At 44.0% G+C, this 20,366-nt stretch overlaps 1 protein-coding gene across 1 annotated transcript; it reads right to left on the reverse strand.

Annotated features, from left to right (window-relative positions):
* Window positions 1-1,142: 1,142 nt before the first annotated feature.
* LOC120032681 (14-3-3 protein gamma-1) lies at window positions 1,143-18,905 on the reverse strand. Its single transcript, XM_038978881.1, has 2 exons — window positions 18,706-18,905; window positions 1,143-4,272 (listed from the first exon to the last, which is right to left on the reverse strand). Exons 1-2 carry the CDS (start codon window positions 18,790-18,792, stop codon window positions 3,616-3,618), a joined length of 744 nt encoding a protein of 247 aa, XP_038834809.1. The 5' UTR covers window positions 18,793-18,905; the 3' UTR covers window positions 1,143-3,615.
* Window positions 18,906-20,366: the final 1,461 nt, after the last annotated feature.

A 20,366-nucleotide genomic window follows, 5' to 3' on the forward strand; every position in this document is an offset into this window, starting at 1 on the left:
ATATCTAGCTACCTAACTATGTACCTACTTACAATATCTATCTATCTATCTAAAATCTACCTACCTACCTACCTACACTTAGAAAAAAGGTGCCATCTAGAACCTAAAAGGGTTCTTTGGCTATCCCCATAGGAGAACCCTTTGAAGAACCCTTTAAGTTCCAAGTAGAACCCTTTTTGAGTTAGATGTTCAACCCTTTCCACAGAGGGTTCTACATGGAACCCAACGGGGTTCTACCGGGAACCAAAAAGGTTTATCCTATGGGGACAGCCAAAGAACCCTTCGTGTACCTACCTACCTACAGTACCTAGCCATCCACGAACAACTGTACAACTGCATTGACAACAGATGCAACAGAGGTGTTCACAATATATGATAAATATCTCATTATATACTATATAAAATGCACATGTAACTATATTTAGTGTACAATCAATGTATAATTATATCTATCCATCTATATCGTCCTTCCTTCCTACCTACCTACCTGTAGTGAACAACAGGTATAACAGTATAACATCTGCCTCTTTGTACTAAAACAGTATCCATTATATTGCCATGACAAAAATGGGAATCTAAGGAGCCCCTTTAGATTCATCAAGAGGAAGTAACATTGTAAGAACACAAAGCAAAACAGCATCAGAAAGTCATCTGAAAAGGCCAAACACCTACTGCTGTATATGACGATAGGAATTCAACAACAGCAGCACGGAAATGTGGTTAGAAGAGCTATGTAATATTTGAATGAAGTTGTTATTATCATTGTTGTTATTATTGTTATTATTTTCTCTTGTGCAACCGCTACATTATTCACATTTAAGATAGCAGAAGACAGATGAAAGTAAAAATGGTATAAAAAAAACTATAATAATGTTTCATGAAAAAGCAAACACTGTTCAATCTTGACTATGTCACAGCATAATGTGACATTAAAAGCACAAACAGAAAGGCGACTCAAATAAATGAACAATTTTACAGTGTGATCATTCTACATCTACACTATATGTCACTATGACAAAACCTCCAGACGGTAAGGTCAAAGGTGGGGGTTTTTCTCGGCTTTTATTATAATTGTTTGGGATCCTCCGGCCTTTTGTTATGCAAAAGCACAAATACAAGAATTGCATGTCACTATAGCAATGTCCGTTACAGATCAATTTATTGTTAACAATCATTGTTTTGGCATAGCGTACTTTCAGCAAATGGAGTAAGGGAAACACAGATTCAAATAAAATGTCAACAATCCAATATAAAGTATAAATAGAAAATAAATCAGATTGAAGTCTAGTCATTTCATGTTCATATGAATACGTAACATCCACATTATAAGTTAATAATAATAAAGTCAAGCTACTGTATATAAATACATCACCAGCATGCACAATATTATATTATCGAGAATATTAGAGCAGTTATCATCTTACACTGAAGAAACAGTTTAATAGGCAAGTGCATTTCTTCACAATTAAAAAAGTGAACACAAAAAGAAAATCCACAAACCTCAAATATGCTTTTAGATTGGGAGAGGCTATACACACATTCCTTGTGCCCAAAACTGTCACGCAGCGAGAGTTGAGTGGGAACAAACGGATTCGGTCCAGTCATTTCAGTCAGGCGTCCTAATGAGCTTTTCCCAGCTAGCTAGTTTATGCTTGTGGCTAGAAACTTCAACCAGAATTTTTAACTTGTCTGCCGAAGCTGGGACTTGGGAGTGTTCAGAATCATTCTGTTTTTAACAGGAAATAATTGTTCTTTTTTCAACAACAAAAAATGTACTTTTGGTGAAAATCATTACAATAACTGTGCTTTAGCTGTCACCCGGCCTGATATTGGCTAAACTATCTAGCTACTTTCCTCTCCTTACAGCAGGGCAGCAGTGCTCAGCAAGTGGGGTGAAGGACACACTGTGCCCCATGTTGTTGTGTTGCCGGCTTGCAGTGCAAACTCTCCCCATTGAGCAGAAGACTGTATCGCGGTGACATCCAGATGGTTACTATACTACCAATAAGTTATTTCTCGTGTTAGGTGCTATCCTACTCTAAATATAATGAAGTGGGATGGAACAAATAGCTACTGCCAGCGAAAATGTGTTACAGCTGCCCGGTGAAACAACTTCTGGCCAGCGGGAAGCAACAGTGGGAACTGGGAAGTACCTCGATACAACACTGTTGCACTGGTCATTCACACCAGCGTGTCGTTACGTTAGCTAATTGGCATGTCACGGTGACATCCAGATGGCGATCAATACTACAAGTTATTTTGTCCGTGGAAATAAAAAGCACTTTCTTTTACAAGTTATAACTAGTGCCATGCTGCTGTTGTTGCCAGCTAGCCAGCATAAACTAGCTAGCTGGGAAGGGCTCATCAGGACGGCTGACTGAACTGACTGTCAGTACCGAATCCATTCGTCTCCACTCATAGCTGTGTGACATACGTCATCAATTTTGGGCACCAGGCGTGTCCATATAGCCCAGGTAATGTGTATTTTGTCCACTGAGTGGTGGAGTGTGGTTCCAGTCAACTCGGTGTCATGGATCCAAGATTGGATCCAAGATGGATCCATTTCATAATCCAAGATTGTTGTAAATATGAATATACCGTAATTTAGGACAAAATATTCTGTTGTCTTACAATATCAAATGATCTCCTCTGCAAGATAATTGTGTTTGTTGTTTTAGTGATTTTCTTTGTATTAGCATAGTTTGATATTCTATTAATATGGCACCCTTGACAACCTAGGTAAGGGGAGAGTAATAATAATAATAACCAGATGCTTGAAAATGTTTATGTATGTATAGCATATCAGCGCATTAGAGGGCTGTACTGGCTGTGTATTTACTACTTTAGTTACAGTAATATAGTTTGTGACTGAGTACAAACACATTCCTGACATCATGGGAACAAAACATTGGTTATGTATGTTCAATAATCACAGAGGATACCTGCTTTCACACAACGATTACCATTACAGGGTGATGCACACCTTTTAGATTCCATGTTGGTAAGTCTGAAGTGGTTAGCTAGAGGTACGATACCTATTTCTCCCTCTCTGGAACCTATTTGCAACTCTTTCTTTTTGCGAGGCGATGACATTCAAGTTTTTTTTTTTTTGCACAAGCTTCTATCTCCCCTTACGATTTTGAATGCTCCTCCTCCCTCACCACATCAGTTAAATAAGAAGCTCCATTTCATTTTAGTGCCGTAAGAACAGTCTTTATGCCAGTGTGATGGTGTCATTTCTAACCCAATAGCCAGACTCTACTTCCTGACTGACTGTTTGAGACACAGAACTTCTTCCTCTTAAGTGGTTTGGCAAATGTCGCAGAGGTAATCAAGAAGGAAGGGGTTCAACTATTTATTTTTTAACTATATTAAAAACTAAAATCATCTCCCCTCCTACTCCTCTTTCAATTTTTTCTTAACTTTTTAAATTTGTGTAAAAATTAAGAACTGCAGCTGCGGTAGTATCATCAACGGCAAAAGTGGTTGCCAAAGTTCCACCAGCCAAATCATTTATTTCTAAGATCTGGTTTCATATTTTGTTGTGATTTGTGAGGGAGCGGGGTGTTGTGTGTATTGGCTGAAACAGGACACAGGGGTCTCTTTAGGGACTCTCTAGTTGTTGGTCTCACCACCCTCGTCATCCTGCTGGTCGCTGGTCCAGAGTGTCAAGTTGTCTCGTAGCAGCTGCATGATGAGGGTAGAGTCTTTGTAGGAGTCTTCGTTCAGGGTGTCCAGCTCAGCGATGGCGTCATCGAAGGCGGTCTTGGCCAAGTGGCAGGCCTGCTCAGGTGCATTCTGGATCTCATAGTAGAACACGGAGTAGTTGAGGGCCAGACCCAGGCGGATAGGGTGGGTGGGCTGCATGTGCTCCTTGCTGATCTCATGGGCCTCGCTGTAGGACTTCTCAGAGGACTCCACCACGCCGGCCCTCTTCTCGCCCGTGGCCACCTCGGCCAGGTAGCGGTAGTAGTCGCCCTTCATCTTCAGGTAAAACACCTTGCTCTCGTGCTGCGTCTCGTTGCAGTTCTTGATCAGGAAGTTGTCCAGGAGGTTCAGCACGTCCTGGCACACGGTCTCCAGCTCCTTCTCGATTTTCTCGCGGTACGCACGCACCATCTCGATCTTTTTCTCGTTGCCGTCTGCTGAGGTCTTCTGCTCGATGCTGGAGATGACACGCCAGGATGAGCGCCGCGCCCCTACCACATTCTTATAGGCCACAGAGAGCAGATTCCTCTCCTCATTGGACAAGGCCTCGTTCAACTCTGTCACCTATGAGACAAAGAGGGAGAAAGAGGGACATCAATGTTTCAGAGTTGCAGTTTACCTTAAAACAGTATTTTAATCTTGTAAATTACTTTTATTGTCAGATTTGAAAACTTGGCCGCAATTTTTTGTTAGGCCAATATGCAATCATTCATTGATGGCATGTTCTCTGATTTCAGCCAACATTATGGATAGGAAAGGATATAGTAATGCCATGCCATGTGTTCACTTGCTAGCTGAAATATCCTATTATATTGATATAATCTAAATAGCTATTCACATTTCGTCATTCATGATTCACAACGATTGAGGTCAGAGATGGGCTAACTCCCATGATCTTCTACACCACTGATCATGGCATCCAGAGGCTGCAGGCTGGGGTTGGACCACGCCTGCCTGTAGTAGGCTGACATCATCCCCTTGTCTCTGGCTTCTCATTGGCTTTCTCCTGCTCTGAAAGCTTGTTTTGTTTTGTTTCCACAGGCCTGTGTCTGTCTGGCTAGAGGATTTAATCCTTTATACCCCCACGAGAGGAGACCATGCGGTGCCGCACGCATCACAGCCATCTTTACATACTTAACCCTCTGCTCTGAATATAAAGCCAGCTACTCTCTGGTTGCATGTCCCAAATGGCACCCTATTCCATTTTATAGTGCACTACTTTTCACCAGGGCCCAAAGGGCTCTGGTCAAAAGTAGTGCATATGGACACAGCCTCTGTTTCAGGGCCTAAATTCCCCTCCAATCCCATCTCTCCAAAGCAGAGCATGGGGCCCTGGCTGTGGCAGTATAGTTCGCAGCAAGCCCCCTTTGTCTGATGATAGCCCTACTGAATGTGTTGTCTATGAAGAAAAAAAAAATATTATATTCTTAACCTCCCGAACTAGAGAGATTTTGGTGATATTTAAATACACAAATTTCAGAAAAGCACAGAGCTAAACCCACTTGATTGCTTGCTTGCTTTAAGCCGCTTTGCTCTCTTGGCCCGTTGGCCGAGGGGTCCAGAAAAACAATCTACAGCTAGCTGTTTGATGATGTCAGCTTGGGAACTCAATGATAGTTTACTGCCAAAGCTAAAAGCATTGCCTTGAAGGTATATATTGTCATTTTCCAGTGCTGTTAGAACAACGGTTAAACTTAAACTTAACCTTAATGAGCAGTTGCTTTTCAACAGATAAGTTTGTTAATAGTATGACCATATGTAGAGCATCTACAGATGGATAATCCGGACAATTCAAATAAAGTGTGACACTTTGCTCTACTATATTTCTAATCAGAATCCTCAAAAGTATAACGAGAACAGGGTACTTTTTGAAACTTTTCTCAGCCTGGAGGTTCTGTAAGTCTTTCTCCAGTTTTGAGAGCATAGCACATCCAAGGGGCAGATAGTAACTACACTCCCAGCCCTCCCTTTCCAGTGACGTCTAGGCCTAAATCACTCCTTTTATCTTTCCATGTCAGCTGTCATTTGATTGAGTAGGAAGAGATTGTTCACTATCATTTATTCTCTAATCTTTCTCTCTTTCCATTCATCTCACTCTCTCTCTCCCCATCTATTTATCTATCTATAGTCTGGAACATATCCCTTTCCCAGTCCCTTTTTCTGCTTCCCCTAACCAATCAAGAGGGGTTCCACTCTCTCCTCCGACAAATTCTGTACATTACAGCTTACAGTACATGTCCAGAATCAGAGCAAGTCATCTATGAGTCATAGCTCAATCTAATATTCCAAGCCGCTTATGATGATTACAGCCCTCGAATTGAAGAAATAAAGAGATTACTTTGCTGTCAGTGTTTTCTTCTGCTACACATAAAGCTTACTAAATTGTCCAAGTGGGAGTTGTTATTTTCGTTCCCACATGCTTGGAGCCTTGCACTGGCTATACAAGGAACTTTTTATTCCTGCAAAAATTTAATATATGCTGATACCTCTCACACGCACAGGTGTATCCTCCAACACACAGAAATGTTATCATATAGGAGAACACTGATTTCCCCCCTAACTCTTCCATAACACTACAATCCTTCATAGATCAACTTCCTTCAGTGATTCTTCAAAGTCAAAACAACACACAATTTTTTTACATTTTTTATTTCACCTTTATTTAACCAGATAGGCCAGTTGAGAACAAGTTGTCATTTACAACTGCGACCTGGCCAAGATAAAGCAAAGCAGTGCGACAAAAACAACACAGAGTTACACATGGGATAAACAAATGTACAGTTAATAACACAATAGAAGAAAATCTATATACAGTGTGTGCGAATGTAGTAAGATTAGGGAGGTAAGGCAACAAATAGGCCATAGTGGCGAAATAATTACAATTTAGAATAAACACTGGAGTGATAAATGTGCAGATGATGATGTGCAAGTAGATATACTGGGGTGCAAAAGAGCAAAAATAAATAACAATATGGGGATGAGGTAGTTGGGTGGGCTATTTACAGATGGGCTGTGTACAGGTGCAATGATCGGTAAGCTGCTCTGATTATTAAGTTCATGATTAGGGCTAGGGTAAGTGGCTAGTTACAACCAGCCAATCCCAGCCTTCCGCTCTGGCCAGATGACTGGCTAGTGTCTACCTACTGTAACAGGGAGGGGCAGAACTCTGAAAAGCAAAAAAGATCTATCCATCATGCTATCTTCAGTTTCCATGGGAACTGACTGAGAGATCTGCTTTGTTTGGGACCACCAGATGTTCTATCTCTACAGCCCAAGGACAGGATAAGGAGAATGGCCAGTGGAGGGAGTGGATTGGGGTATAGTGTGGTAGTGGGTCAGGGGTAGGATCTGCTAATACACACACACACACAGTCCACAAATAACTATGTCAAAGACAATCCTATGGGCTAATTCATAGTATCTCACAAGGAATTACCTTTTCACCCTATCTGTATCCACTGCTAAAACAACAGATCCTCTTCTTAAAATTTGATTTCAAATGATATAACAGTAGAACAACTAGCATCTCTCTGACACACGCTACAATTTCTATGTTTCCAAGACAATAATTGACACATTATCCTACTGACCTTGAGTTACCTTCATATAATGCAACGTATTGCATCATAAAGCATCATAAATTGAACAATGACCATATAGATGACCTCTGGACTGGTGTTGTTGTGCTATTACTGAAAAGGTGGGAAAACAGATAAATGCGCATGACCAACAGAACAAACACTTGACACTACTTTTCAAACACACACACACACACACACACACACACACACACACACACACACACACACACACACACACACACACACACACACACACACACACACACACACACACACACACACACACACACACACACACACACACACACACACACTAAGCAGGCCCTGGGCTGGCTTTGTAAAAACATGGCTGCCTTTATTTCAGCAGCCTAGGGATGAAACAGAAAGGACTGACGGAAGCTGTGGTGTAGGGATCACAATAGAGCCCTCTGTCTGCCAGTAAAGCTCATCAATCGCCCTGGCTCTCTCGTGACTCATCCCCACTGGCTGCTGTCAACTCCCAAACATCTGTGTGTGTTAAACGATAACAAAAGCAACAGGAAACCAAAATATAAATTATTTCTCTCTGATGGCTGTCTACTGTGCATCATGTCTCAGGCCCACTAATGTCTAATGTCTACAGAAGGGAAGGCGTGTAGGGGAGGAAGTGAGGTTGGTTAAAGTTGGAAAGGGTGCGGAGTGCCACCACACTCATTTTGTTCCACCTCTGCAACCCATCATACCTACTTGAAGGCCACACATGGATGCAGCGCTGGGTCATTCCTACAATCTGGTTCCTTTTGGACCGATATGTTTGACTTTCAAAAAAAGATATTTGTCAAACTCAGGCTCTTAAATCCTAAAAATTATAGGTGGATAGTTTACACAATGAGATATTTCCACCCTGTTAGGGATATACAACAAATTCGTATCTACAGTTGAAGTCGGAAGTTTACATACACCTTAGCCAAACACATTTTTCACAATTACGGTTTGTAGGCCTCCTTGCTCGCACAAGCTTCTTCAATTCTGCCAAAAATGTTCTGTAGGGTTGAGGTCAGGGCTTTGTGATGGCCACTCCAATACCTTGACTTTGTTGTCCTTAAGCCATTTTGCCACAACTTTGGAAGTATGCTTGGGGTCATTGTCCAGTTGGAAGACCCATTTGTGACCAAGCTTTAACTTCCTGACTGATGTCTTGAGATGTTGCTTCAATATATCCAAATAATTTTCCTGCCTCATAATGCCATCTATTTTGTGAAGTGCACCAGTCCCTCCTGCAGCAAAACACCCCCACAACATGATGCTGCCACCCCCGTGCTTCACGGTTGGGATGGTGTTCTTCGGCTTGCAAGCCTCCCCCTTTTTCCTCCAAACATAACGATGGTCATTATGGCCAAACAGTTCTATTTTTGTTTCATCGGACCAGAGGACATTTCTCCAAAAAATACGGTCTTGTGCAGTTGCAAACCGTAGTCTGGCTTTTTTATGGCGGTTTTGGAGCAGTGGCTTCTTCCTTGCTGAGCGGCCTTTCAGGTTATGTCAATATAGGACTCGTTTTACTGTGGATATAGATACTTTTGTACCGTTTTCCTCCAGCATCTTCACAAGGTCCTTTGCTGTTGTTCTGGGATTGATTTGCACTTTTCACACCAAAGTACGTTCATCTCTAGGAGACAGAGCGCGTCTCCTTCCTGAGAGGTATGACGGCTGCGTGGTCCCATGGTGTTTATACTTGCGTACTATTGTTTGTACAGATAAACGTGGTACCTTCAGACGTTTGGAAATTGCTCCCAAGGATGAACCAGACTTGTGGAGGTCTACAATTTTTTTCTGAGGTCTTGGCTGATTTCTTTTGATTGTCCCATGATGTCAAGCAAAGAGGCACTGAGTTTGAAGGTAGGCCTTGAAATACATCCACAGGTACACCTCCAATTGACTCAAATTATGTCAATTAGCCTATCAGAAGCTTCTAAAGCCATGACATCTTTTTCTGTTATTGTCTAACCTTTTTTTCGGCACAGTCAACTTAGTGTATGTAAACTTCTGACCCACTGGATTTGTGATACAGTAAATTATAAGTGAAATAATCTGTCTGTAAACAATTGTTGGAAAAATGACTTGTGTCATGCACAAAGTAGATGTCCTAACCGACTTGCCAAAACTATAGTTTGTTAACAATAAATTTGTGGAGTGGTTGAAAAACGAGTTTTAATGACTCCAACCTAAGTGTATGTAAACTTCCGACATCTCTGTATATACACATCAAATATAAATATATTAGTCAGTTAATATCTTTTCTAACAACATTTCCACCCTGTTAGGTGCGTAATCCTAATAGGGTGGAAATGTGAAGCCTAAATTGTCTATAGCTCTGTGGGTGATTGATGTCCATTGCTGGCAGATTGGCAGATTTTTTATGGAATATCTACATAAGCGTACAGAGGCCCATTATCAGCAACCATCACTCCTGTGTTCCAATGGCACATTGTGTTAGCTAATCCAAGTTTAGCATTTTAAAAGGCTAATTGATCATGAGAAAACCCTTTTGCAAGGGAACAGCTGAAAACTGTTGTTCTGATTAAAGAAGCAATACAACTGGTCTTCTTTAGACTAGTTGAGTATCTGGAGCATCAGCATTTATGGGTTCGATTATAGTCTCAAAATGGCCAGAAACAAATAACTTTCTTCTGAAATTAGTCAGTCTATTCTTGTTCTGAGACTTGAAGGCTATTCCATGGGAGAAATTAGAAAACTAGAAAGAGGATTGGGAGGCCCCGGTGCACCACAGAGCAAGAGGACAAGTACATTAGAGTGTCTAGTTTGAGAAACAGACACCTCACAAGTCCTCAATTTGTTTCTGGCCATTTTGAGCCTGTAATCGAACCCACAAATGCTTATGCTCCAGATACTCAACTAGTCTAAAGAAGGACAGTTTTATTGCTTCATTAATGAGGACAACAGTTTTCAGCTGTTCTAATGTCACGCCCTGCCCATAGAGAGCCCTCAGGGTTCTCTATGGTGTAATAGGTCAGAGCGTGACTAGGGGGGTTTCTAGATAGTATATTTCTATGTTGGTGTATGTGTATGGTTCCCAATTGGAGGCAGCTGATATTCGTTGCCTCCAATTGGGGATCATTGTCACGTTCGTCGTAGTGAAGAGATTGGAACAAAGATACAAAACGAACGTGAAGCTATAAACACTGAGTGCTGACATGCAACTACACATAGACAATAACCCACAAAACCTAAATGTAAAATGGCAACCTAAATAGGATCCCCAATCAGAGACAATGATAAACAGCTGTCTCTGATTGGGAACCAAATCAGGCCACCATAGACCTACAATATGCCTAGACAAACAAACACCCCTAGACATACAAAAACCCTAGACAGGACAAACAAGCATACCCACCCTCGTCACACCCTGAACTGACCAAAATAATACATAAAACATAGAAAACTAAGGTCAGGGTGTGACAGCACCCCCCCCCCCCCCCCCCCAAAGGTGCGGACTCCCGACCGCAAACCTGAACGTATAGGGGAGGGTCCGGGTGGACATCTACCCTCGGTGGCGGCTCTGGGTCAGGACGCCGCCCTCCTCCTTTACACTGAGTCCGCTCTTGTAGCACTGACCCGTGGATCATTGCCGGAGGCTCTGGACTGCGGATCCTCGCCGTAGGCCCCGGGCTGGGGACCCTCGCTGCGTGGATCATCGCCGGATGTTCTGGACTGGGGACTGTCGCTGGAGACCCCAGACTGGAGATCGTCGCTGGAGGCTCCGGACTGGGGATCGTCGCTGGAGGCTCCGGACTGGGGATCGTCGCTGGAGGCTCCGGACTGGGAATCGTCGCTGGAGGCTCCGGACTGGGGATCGCCGCTGGAGGCTCCGGACTGGGGATCGCCGCTGGAGGCTCCGGACTGTGGCCCGTCATTGGAGGTTCCGGACGGTGGCCCGTCGTTGGAGGTTCCGGACGGTGGCCCGTCGTTGGAGGTTCCGGACGGTGGCCCGTCATTGGAGGTTCCGGTCTGTGAACTGTCGCCGGAAGCTGTGGACTGGGTACTGTCGCCGGACGCTCTGGACTGGGTACTGTCGCCGGACGCTCTGGACTGGGTACTGTCGCCGGACGCTCTGGACTGGGTACTGTAGCCGGACGCTCTGGACTGGGTACTGTAGCCGGACGCTCTGGACTGGATACTGTCGCCGGACGCTCTGGACTAGGTACTGTCGCCGGACGCTCTGGACTGGGTACTGTCGCCGGACGCTCTGGACTGGGTACTGTCGCCGGACGCTCTGGACTGGGTACTGTCGCCGGACGCTCTGGACTGCCGAGGCGCACTGTAGGTCTGGTGCGTGGTGCCGGAACTGGTGGTACGGGCTGGGGACACGCACCTCGGGGCGAGTGCGAGGAGCAGGAACAGGGCGTACTGGACCCTGGAGGCGCACTGGAGGCCTGGTGCGTGGTGCCGGAACTGGTGGTACCAGGCTGGGGACACGCACCTCAGGGCGAGTGCGGGGAGGAGGAACAGGGCGTACTGGACCCTGGAGGCGCACTGGAGGCCTGGTGCGTGGTGCCGGAACTGGTGGTACCGGGCTGAGGACACGCACCTCAGGGCGAGTGCGGGGAGGAGAAACAGGACGTACTGGACTCTGGAGGCGCACTGGAGGCCTGGTGCGTGGTGCCGGAACTGGTGGTACCGGGCTGGGGACACGCACCTCAGGGCGAGTGCGGGGAGGGGGAACAGGATACACTGAACCGTGGAGACGCATTGGAGATCCAGAACATAGAGCTGGCTCAATATGTCCTGGCTGGATGCCCATTCTAGCCCGGCAAATGCGAGGAGCTGGAATAGAGCGCATCGGGGCTAAGAATGCGAACTGGAGACACCATGCGCATCTCTGCATAACACGGTGCCTGACCAGTTACACGCTCCCCACGGTAAGCATGAGGAGTTGGCTCAGGTCTCCTACCTGACTCAGCCAATCTCCTCGTGTGCCCCCCCCCAAAATAATCTTGGGGCTGCCTCTCGGGCTTCCGTGCTAGCCGTGTACCTTCATATCGTTGCCGTTCCTCTATTCTCCGGTATTTTTCCTCGTAGTATTGCCGTTCCGCTTTCGCTGCCTCTAACTCCTCCTTAGGACGGCGATACTCCCCCGGCTGTGTCCAGGGTCCTGCTCCATCCAATATTTCCTCCCATGTCCAGGATCCTTTTCCGTCCAAAATCTCTTCCCAAGTCCATAACGTCTGCTCCTCTTTTTCACGCTGCTTGGTCCTGTTATGGTGGGTTATTCAGTCACGTTCGTCGTAGTGAGGAGACCAAGGCGCAGCGTGATTGGAATACATTCTTCTTTTAATGAAGAATAAACACAAAACAAACTAACAAAGATACAAAACGACCGTGAAGCTATAAACACTGAGTGCTGACATGCAACTACACATAGACAATAACCCACAAAACCTAAATGTAAAATGGCAACCTAAATAGGATCCCCAATCAGAGACAACGATAAACAGCTGTCTCTGATTGGGAACCAAATCAGGCCACCATAGACCTACAATATGCCTAGACAAACAAACACCCCTAGACATACAACAACCCTAGACAGGAAAAACAAGCATACCCACCCTCGTCACACCCTTAACTGACCAAAATAATACATAAAACATAGAAAACTAAGGTCAGGGTGTGACAATCATACTTAGTGTTTCCCTTTTCCCACCTGCATTGTGGGATATTGTTTTGTTTAGTGCCTATGTGCGCTACGAATGGCACGTTCGTTAATTCTTTGTTTTGAAGTTTCACTGTAATAAATATGTGGAACTCTACTCACGCTGCGCCTTGGTCCACTTATTTATTCAACGAACGTGACATCTAACATAAGTGCAAAAGGGTTTTCTAATGATCAATCAGCCTTTTAAAATACTAAACTTGGATTAGCTGACACAACGTGCCATTGGAGCACAGGATCAAATCAAATCAAATGTATGTATATAGCCCTTCGTACATCAGCTGATATCTCAAAGTGCTGTACAGAAACCCAGCCTAAAACTCCAAACAGCAAGCAATGCAGGTGTAGAAGCATGGTGGCTAGGAAAAACTCCCTAGAAAGGCCAAAACCTAGGAAGAAACCTAGAGAGGAACCAGGCTATGAGGGGTGGCCAGTCCTCTTCTGGCTGTGTAGGGTGGAGATTTTAACAGAACATGGCCAAGATGTTCAAATATTCATAAATGACCAGCATAGTCAAATAATAATAATCACAGTAGTTGTCAAGGGTGCAGCACCTCAGGAGTAAATGTCAGTTAGCTTTTAATAGCCGATCATTAAGAGTATCTCGACCGCTCCTGCGGTCTCTAGGAGTGATGTTTGCTGATAATGGGCCTCTGTACACTTATGTAGATATTGCATAAAAAATATGCTGTTTCCAGTTACATTAATCATTTACAACATTAACAATGTCTACACTGTATTTCTGATCAATTTGATGTTATTTTAATGGACAAAAAATGTGTTTTTCTTTCAAAAACAAGGGAATTTATAAGTGACCCCAAACTTTTGAACGGTAGTGTATATTTTTTATTAATATTAATTTAGCCTAACAGGGTGGACATTTATGAGTGACACAAACAGAATAACTCATGAAATATGGAAAAATATATAAAACAGTGTGTATATTTATTTAGCTTTGCACCGATGTTTTCACAGTCAAAGAATTATGACACTTCCTGAACGTTATGTCATTGTGGGAATGGGCTGTTTTTTTTAAAGGGGAATTACAACAAACTAACAGGGTGGAAAGGGAAATCAGGGACCTTAAATACAAGAATAACAAATACAATAATCATGAACATTTTAAGTAGGGTTATAAAATAATGAAGAAAGATTTTGAATACTTTACTTTCTAATGGCTTATATCTCTTATAGAAGTTGGTGAATAGCACCCGGGGACAATGCGAAAATGCCTACATCCACTAAAAACAAAGTGCATAAAATCCCCTTTGAGATCCATTTCTTTGTGTTTTTATGGTAAAGGACACATAACTTTATCTTTAAAGCCCTGTGGAAGCCAAATTTGACTCTAAATAGAAGGTGATACGAGGTGATATTTCCTGGGGACAGAAAAGGCACCAGATTGTAGGAATGACCCGGCTAACACAAGAGTGGGCTCAGTCTACATGTCCCTAGCTCCTGATCTCTTCATCGCTTACACCCCCCACCTCTGTTTCTCTCCCCATCTCTCTCTCATCCTTACTGTCATCACTTTCTCCTCATTCCCTTGCACTTCCTCCCTTGCTTTCCCTCTCTCTCTAACTTAAAGTGACATCTCTCCTGCCTACCCTCTCCCTCTATCAGGCTGCAGAGCACAGAGACGACGTGTGCTAGCGCTACCTGACGTCACTAGATGTGAGAGTGGTGCGAGCGTGGATGGCTGGTTAAGGCAGAGAGAGGGAGAGAGAAAGGGAGAGAGGAAGAGTGGAAGAGAGAGGGCGTGCTGCTGGGAAAGGGGGATGTGAGGGAGTGTGTGTGTGCGTGTGCGTGTGCGTGTGCGTGTGTGTGTGTGTGTGTGTGTGTGTGTGTGTGTGTGTGTGTGTGTGTGTGTGTGTGTGTGTGTGTGTGTGTGTTAGTGTGGGTGTGGGTGTGTGTGTGTGTGTGTGGGTGTTTCAGGGAAGGGGGTTGCTTCAAGTAGCTCTTTGTTGTTATATAACCATACATGACTGCAGTTTTTCATAGATGTTTTTCTCTCTCTCTGTCATTGCTGCTGCGGCCGGCTAATAAAAACACAATGCGTAAAAGGCAAGGAAAAAACACGAGTAAGTAACTGCATTAGTATGTTTTTTAAAGCCAGGTCCATGTTGGTAGTGAGGGTGATAACCTTCTCTGCCACAATACAGAGAGTGAGGAGGGTACAGTATTCAAGATATACAGCATCAAGGCAGGATTTACAATTTGACACATTTGAGTAATAGCCTACTGTCATTCAAAATCTGGAGAATGTTACCTTTCATTTGAGATCAAGCGGTATAAAATAATTCATAAGGTGCCAGTGAAAGGAGATGATCACAAAAGCTCTGACGACGGTTCGGGGGGAAGGAAAAGGATAGGGGGATCAGGTAGCTCCCGAGTGGCACAGTGGTCTAAGGCACTGCATCTCAGGTTCTAGAGGCGTCGCTACAGACCCTGGTTTGATTCCAGGCTGTATCACTTTGTTCACCATGGTGTTGTCGATTATTGTTCCCATGTCCGTTGGTGCGTGTGAGTACCTGTGCTATGTGTTTTGGGCTTTCGTGCCCTTGTGGATTGCGCAGATCATTACGGGTCTCGTCCTGTGTGATAATCATTGCGCGCTAGCGTTGTTTATTTGAGGTAGTCCTCGCTCTTTTGTTTGGGTTTCAGCCCTGTGTTTTTGTTACGTGTTTGTTTGGTCTTCGTCCCAGTGCCTTTATACGACACGCCGTAATTTGGGTAAAATATGAAACCCTGTTTGACAGGTTTGGCCGGGGTAGGCCATCATTGTAAATAAATAAAAGCTGCCTATTCAGCAGCGTGATGGTCTTTACTTTCTAAGATGGTAAAGTAGGACAGACGCTAAAGGAAACATCACAGGGTGACACTGGATGCAACCCTCCTCCCCCCACTTCTCCCCATTCTCTCTCCCCCAAAGGATGAATGAACTGCCTCACCTCAGATAGAAGCCCAGCATGTGAACCATTTCTGACTCAGATTCTGAGTTACAGTGCAAGGGTTCATTCACCCGACTGATGAATCAAAAACATGTTACATCATCAGCCCAACCACATATGCTTTGCTGCTTTGAATTGAGTAGCTGTTAAAAATCCTGCTTATAACAACGTTACATACAACACTCAGTGCTTAAATTTGGCAAATTCACACGGGGCAGGCACCTCTACATATCTACTGCTCTAGCCTAGTTTATTAGGATCCCCATTTGCTACTCTTCCTGGGGTCCTCGCTCTAGTACCACAACCAGAATAATTGCTCTAAAATATCAATACCAGTATTGTAAAAATGTCACCAGGGTGAAGGAAAATGTCATTATTGAATGCCATCCAAGCATACATGCATCACATGCTCTTTTGACACGTTAATGGCCGACTAACTGGCTGACTTTAGAGGAGGGATCCTCTGTATGTGGGTAGTGACAACGAAGTAGAATGCCCGCATACCACTACTGACAACCACTCGTCATTTCCCCCAAAAATGTAACTGATAGCCCGGGAATCCCTTGCCACTGATGCCCAGTGGAGTGGCAGCGAAATAAAAAATCAGTCAGACACACCCTGATACCCACTGCTGCAGCACAGCCAGGGCTGGAGCTGGTGTTGGCGAATGGCTCGGGCTGCATGGGGCTGGATATAGGGATGGGGCTGCATCTGCAGGGGAGTCAGGCCGGGCTGGGGCTGGGGCCGGGGATAAGGATGGGGGTGGACTTCCTCCGTCTCTGACTCAGCATCATTTAGAGGGAGGAGCCAAAGCCCTTCTCCCCTCTGACATTATCACCACCTGGCCCTGAAGCAGCCTGCTTTCCTGAAGAGTATGATTCATGACTAATACTACTGCCAGCTTCTGTAATTAAATCTGTGTCTGTGTTATTACGGTGTACTAAAGTAACCCCTCAACAACCCACCATTCAACATTATAGTGCACTATTCAAGGTAATTATACCATGCCTTCTATATAGTAGTCTGTGACAGAGCATTTTCTCAGAGGTGGACATAGACAATTTATTTAGGATGTTCTACTTAACGTGGATCGCCTACTATACTCTCTTCCTTCTATTCTATTGATGTAATACAGTTTGCTTTGATGCCTATTCTGAGTTTGTAGAGACTGAATATGCTATTGGGTAGATGGTAGGCTACAGTAATTGGCATTTATGTTTTTTGGGGGTCAGAATGAGGATGAGAGATAGGCTAGACAGGCAACCTCAGTGGATAGATCCCAGGAACACCATACTGGCCTGGCCAGATCATATCATTGGAGTAAGCCTCCATATCATATACTTCCTCAGCTATTGTATATACAGTGAGTAGGCGATATCATCAATGACATAATTCCTGCATTTCTGAATTGTGGGCTACAGATAAATGGGCTGAGTCTGATTCTGAAATGGTGCAATACGGGTACTGCACCTTGGCACACTGCGACACGCCTAGTGCAAGAAACTGCTATGCCTTCCTTTTGAGGGGGTCGAGGAGGACGCACGTATAAAGCATTGGATGCTATAATGTGTCTTTGAGATTGAATTCAGAACCCTGACCATTCGAACACGTTCTAGTCTGCACATTGAATCCACTGCAATATGACAACCACAGAACGTTCTGGAAGGATTTCTGCTGCCACCCACGTTTCACGTTCCCAGGATCATATTTTATGGGGATATTGTGTATTGCCCAAATCGATATCGGCTACGACACTAACGTTTGCGTTAGGCCTATTCTACACAGGTGGGTAGAATTTATGACATTGTGTGTGTGCGTAAATTGATTTCCTCACAATGTTAGATGAGACTAATAATGCATCTTCGCGGGAGATTGTCATGTTTAGGGAACATCATCACAATCAGGGAATGAGACATTCTTATCTCCAACCCTGCTGTCACTCTCATTGCAGTAGCCTACAGTAAACCTAGAGTCGGCTACCAGTAAATTGCTTTCCCTCTGGTGTCTACCCAAATGTTCATCATTTTACGAGAAGATTCCACTGCCCCTCCCTGCCAATTTGATCTGTCCTTTCAATTTAATTCAGTTAGATCAACAATTAAACAAACAGGTTTCATCTCCAGAGCAAGGTGCTTTGTCGGTTATTGCCCCCTATCATTATTGCCATGCTGTCTAGCTGATTAAAAAGCAACCTAGCAAAAGGCACCGCCCTAAGATCACACAGTCCGCATTCGTTCGCTGTTTTCATCATCTGACAGCCGTATTTCACATTGACAACCCATTTCTGCTAGGCTATGAGGTAATAATTGACCATAGCTCAATGTTTCAATAAACATACCTTTCATAAAGATATGAATAATATGATAAAGATAACGAACGGTGAGCAAACAATCGCTGGATAAAAAATAAAAAACAGATGTCGAAAGGTATGGTGAAAGCCTACATGGGCCTTGCCAGTAAAGTTCCAGAAAATGTCACTGGCATGATATATTGGCTTTCCCCTGTCTTATTCCAGTTGAAGGTTTTGACATAATAATGGTCTTTCATGGCATGTTTAATACACCAAATATGGAACACTACAATAATCAGGGAACGATAATTGCCATAGGACACACCACAGTTATTCTTTATGTAGGCCTAACTACATGTATATATCAAACAAAACAGAAAAAAATGAAAGTGTAAGTATTAGAAAGTGGAGGTTATTTATGATTCCTTATGATACTCAGAAATAGGATTCCAAAGCAGAACTTACCGATTTCATGGCTGCTGCCATATCATCATATCTTTCAGCCTGTTCGGCCAGCCTGGCTTTCTGCACCAGTTGCTCGCGATCAACCATTTTAGCTGTCGTTAATACAATGTTATTCTAGAATTGTTAAAGTTGAAATGGTAATATGTCACTCTCAGCAATGCAGTGAATGTTACCAGAGGTCCTCTTGCTGCAGCTGCTCCCTGCTGTCTGCGCGTGCAGACGGGACACCCCCTCCCCCTCCTTACCACTTTCCCTGGATTGCGTCACCACCTGAAAAGGCGTGTCTATGCGAAGTGATGTAACAATCCTTATTGGGAGAACAGTCAGTGCCTGATACCGGTAACAAATAGGATTTTACCGTTAGAATCAGACGCTATTTACTCTGCGCAGGGTGCTGTGGGAAATGTAGTGGTTTAGGCTGCATCTTTCATTCTAAACCATCAAACACACTATAATTGAACAATGGTATGCATATAATCAATGAATGTGTTTCTGCCTGTAAAGAGAGAGGGTTATTCTTATACAAATTCTGCCACAGAAGGTCTAGTATAGCCTTCAATAGGGCCTTTATGGTGGAACGTGTAGGGCCTAGGCTACCTTTCATATTTGAGTCACTTTGCAAAGTAAGTGCTATCATATAGAATATAATATTGCAGTCATTTATTAGCCTCTATGTTAAGCAGCAGAGTGCAGGCCTGTAGGCTACTGAACTCATCCACCAATAGCCTGTGTTCAGAGCGCTGCCCATGCAGCTTGACCATGTCAGTCAACCAGCCTGGCCACAGCCTGGCCACAGTGAGCAGCTGTTTGGATGAGTGATGCTCTTGGCTCTGGTAATAGAGAGCACCAAATGGCTGCTGGGTGGGTCGCCTGGTAATCCAAGTAAGGCCTGTTCCTCCCTATAGCAGCTTAGCTCTCAGAGAGTGACTGGTGGGTGGTGGCAAAGAGTGAGTCCGGTCCTACATACAGATAGACCCTTGCTTCGGCACCTATTGCCTAAAAGCTTGAACCTCAACACTATAGCTAGGACTCTGTGTCAATTCAAGTTTGTATTGTCACGTGCACAAGTACAGTGAAATGCCTTTCTTGCTTGCTCTTTCCCCGCAATGCAGTAATCAATATCAGTAGTACTATACAAAACAAATAAAACACGTATGTAGAACAAAATCACATGAGAAATAGAAATAAGAACATGAGAAAGTAAGTCAGCTATATAGAGGGTCAGTTGCAGGGTCAATGCCAATACCTTATTAACAATGTGCAGGGATTCGACTGGAGTGGTAGGATTAGATACCGTATGTAAGTTGATATACGATAAACAGAGTAGCAGCAGCGTATATGATGATTGTATGTGAGTGTATGTGCATTTGTGTAGAGTCAGTATGAATGCGTGTGCGTGTTATGTGTGTGTGAGCAAATTAAGTGGTGTGTGTGTGTGTCTGTGAATGTGTGTGTGTGTGTGTGTGTGTGTGTGTGTGTGTGTGTGTGTGTGTGTGTGTGTGTGTGTGTGTGTGTGTGTGTGTGTGTGTGTGTGTGTGTGTGTGTGTGTGTGTGTGTGAGCATATTTTTATAAAATAGAAGGGTCAATGAAGACAATCCATATAGCCAATATTTTGGCTTGGGGATAGAAGCTGTTAAGGAGCCTGTTGGTGTCAGACTTG

Source organism: Salvelinus namaycush, chromosome 3 (assembly GCF_016432855.1).
Source record: "Salvelinus namaycush isolate Seneca chromosome 3, SaNama_1.0, whole genome shotgun sequence".
Classification (NCBI taxonomy): domain Eukaryota; kingdom Metazoa; phylum Chordata; class Actinopteri; order Salmoniformes; family Salmonidae; genus Salvelinus; species Salvelinus namaycush.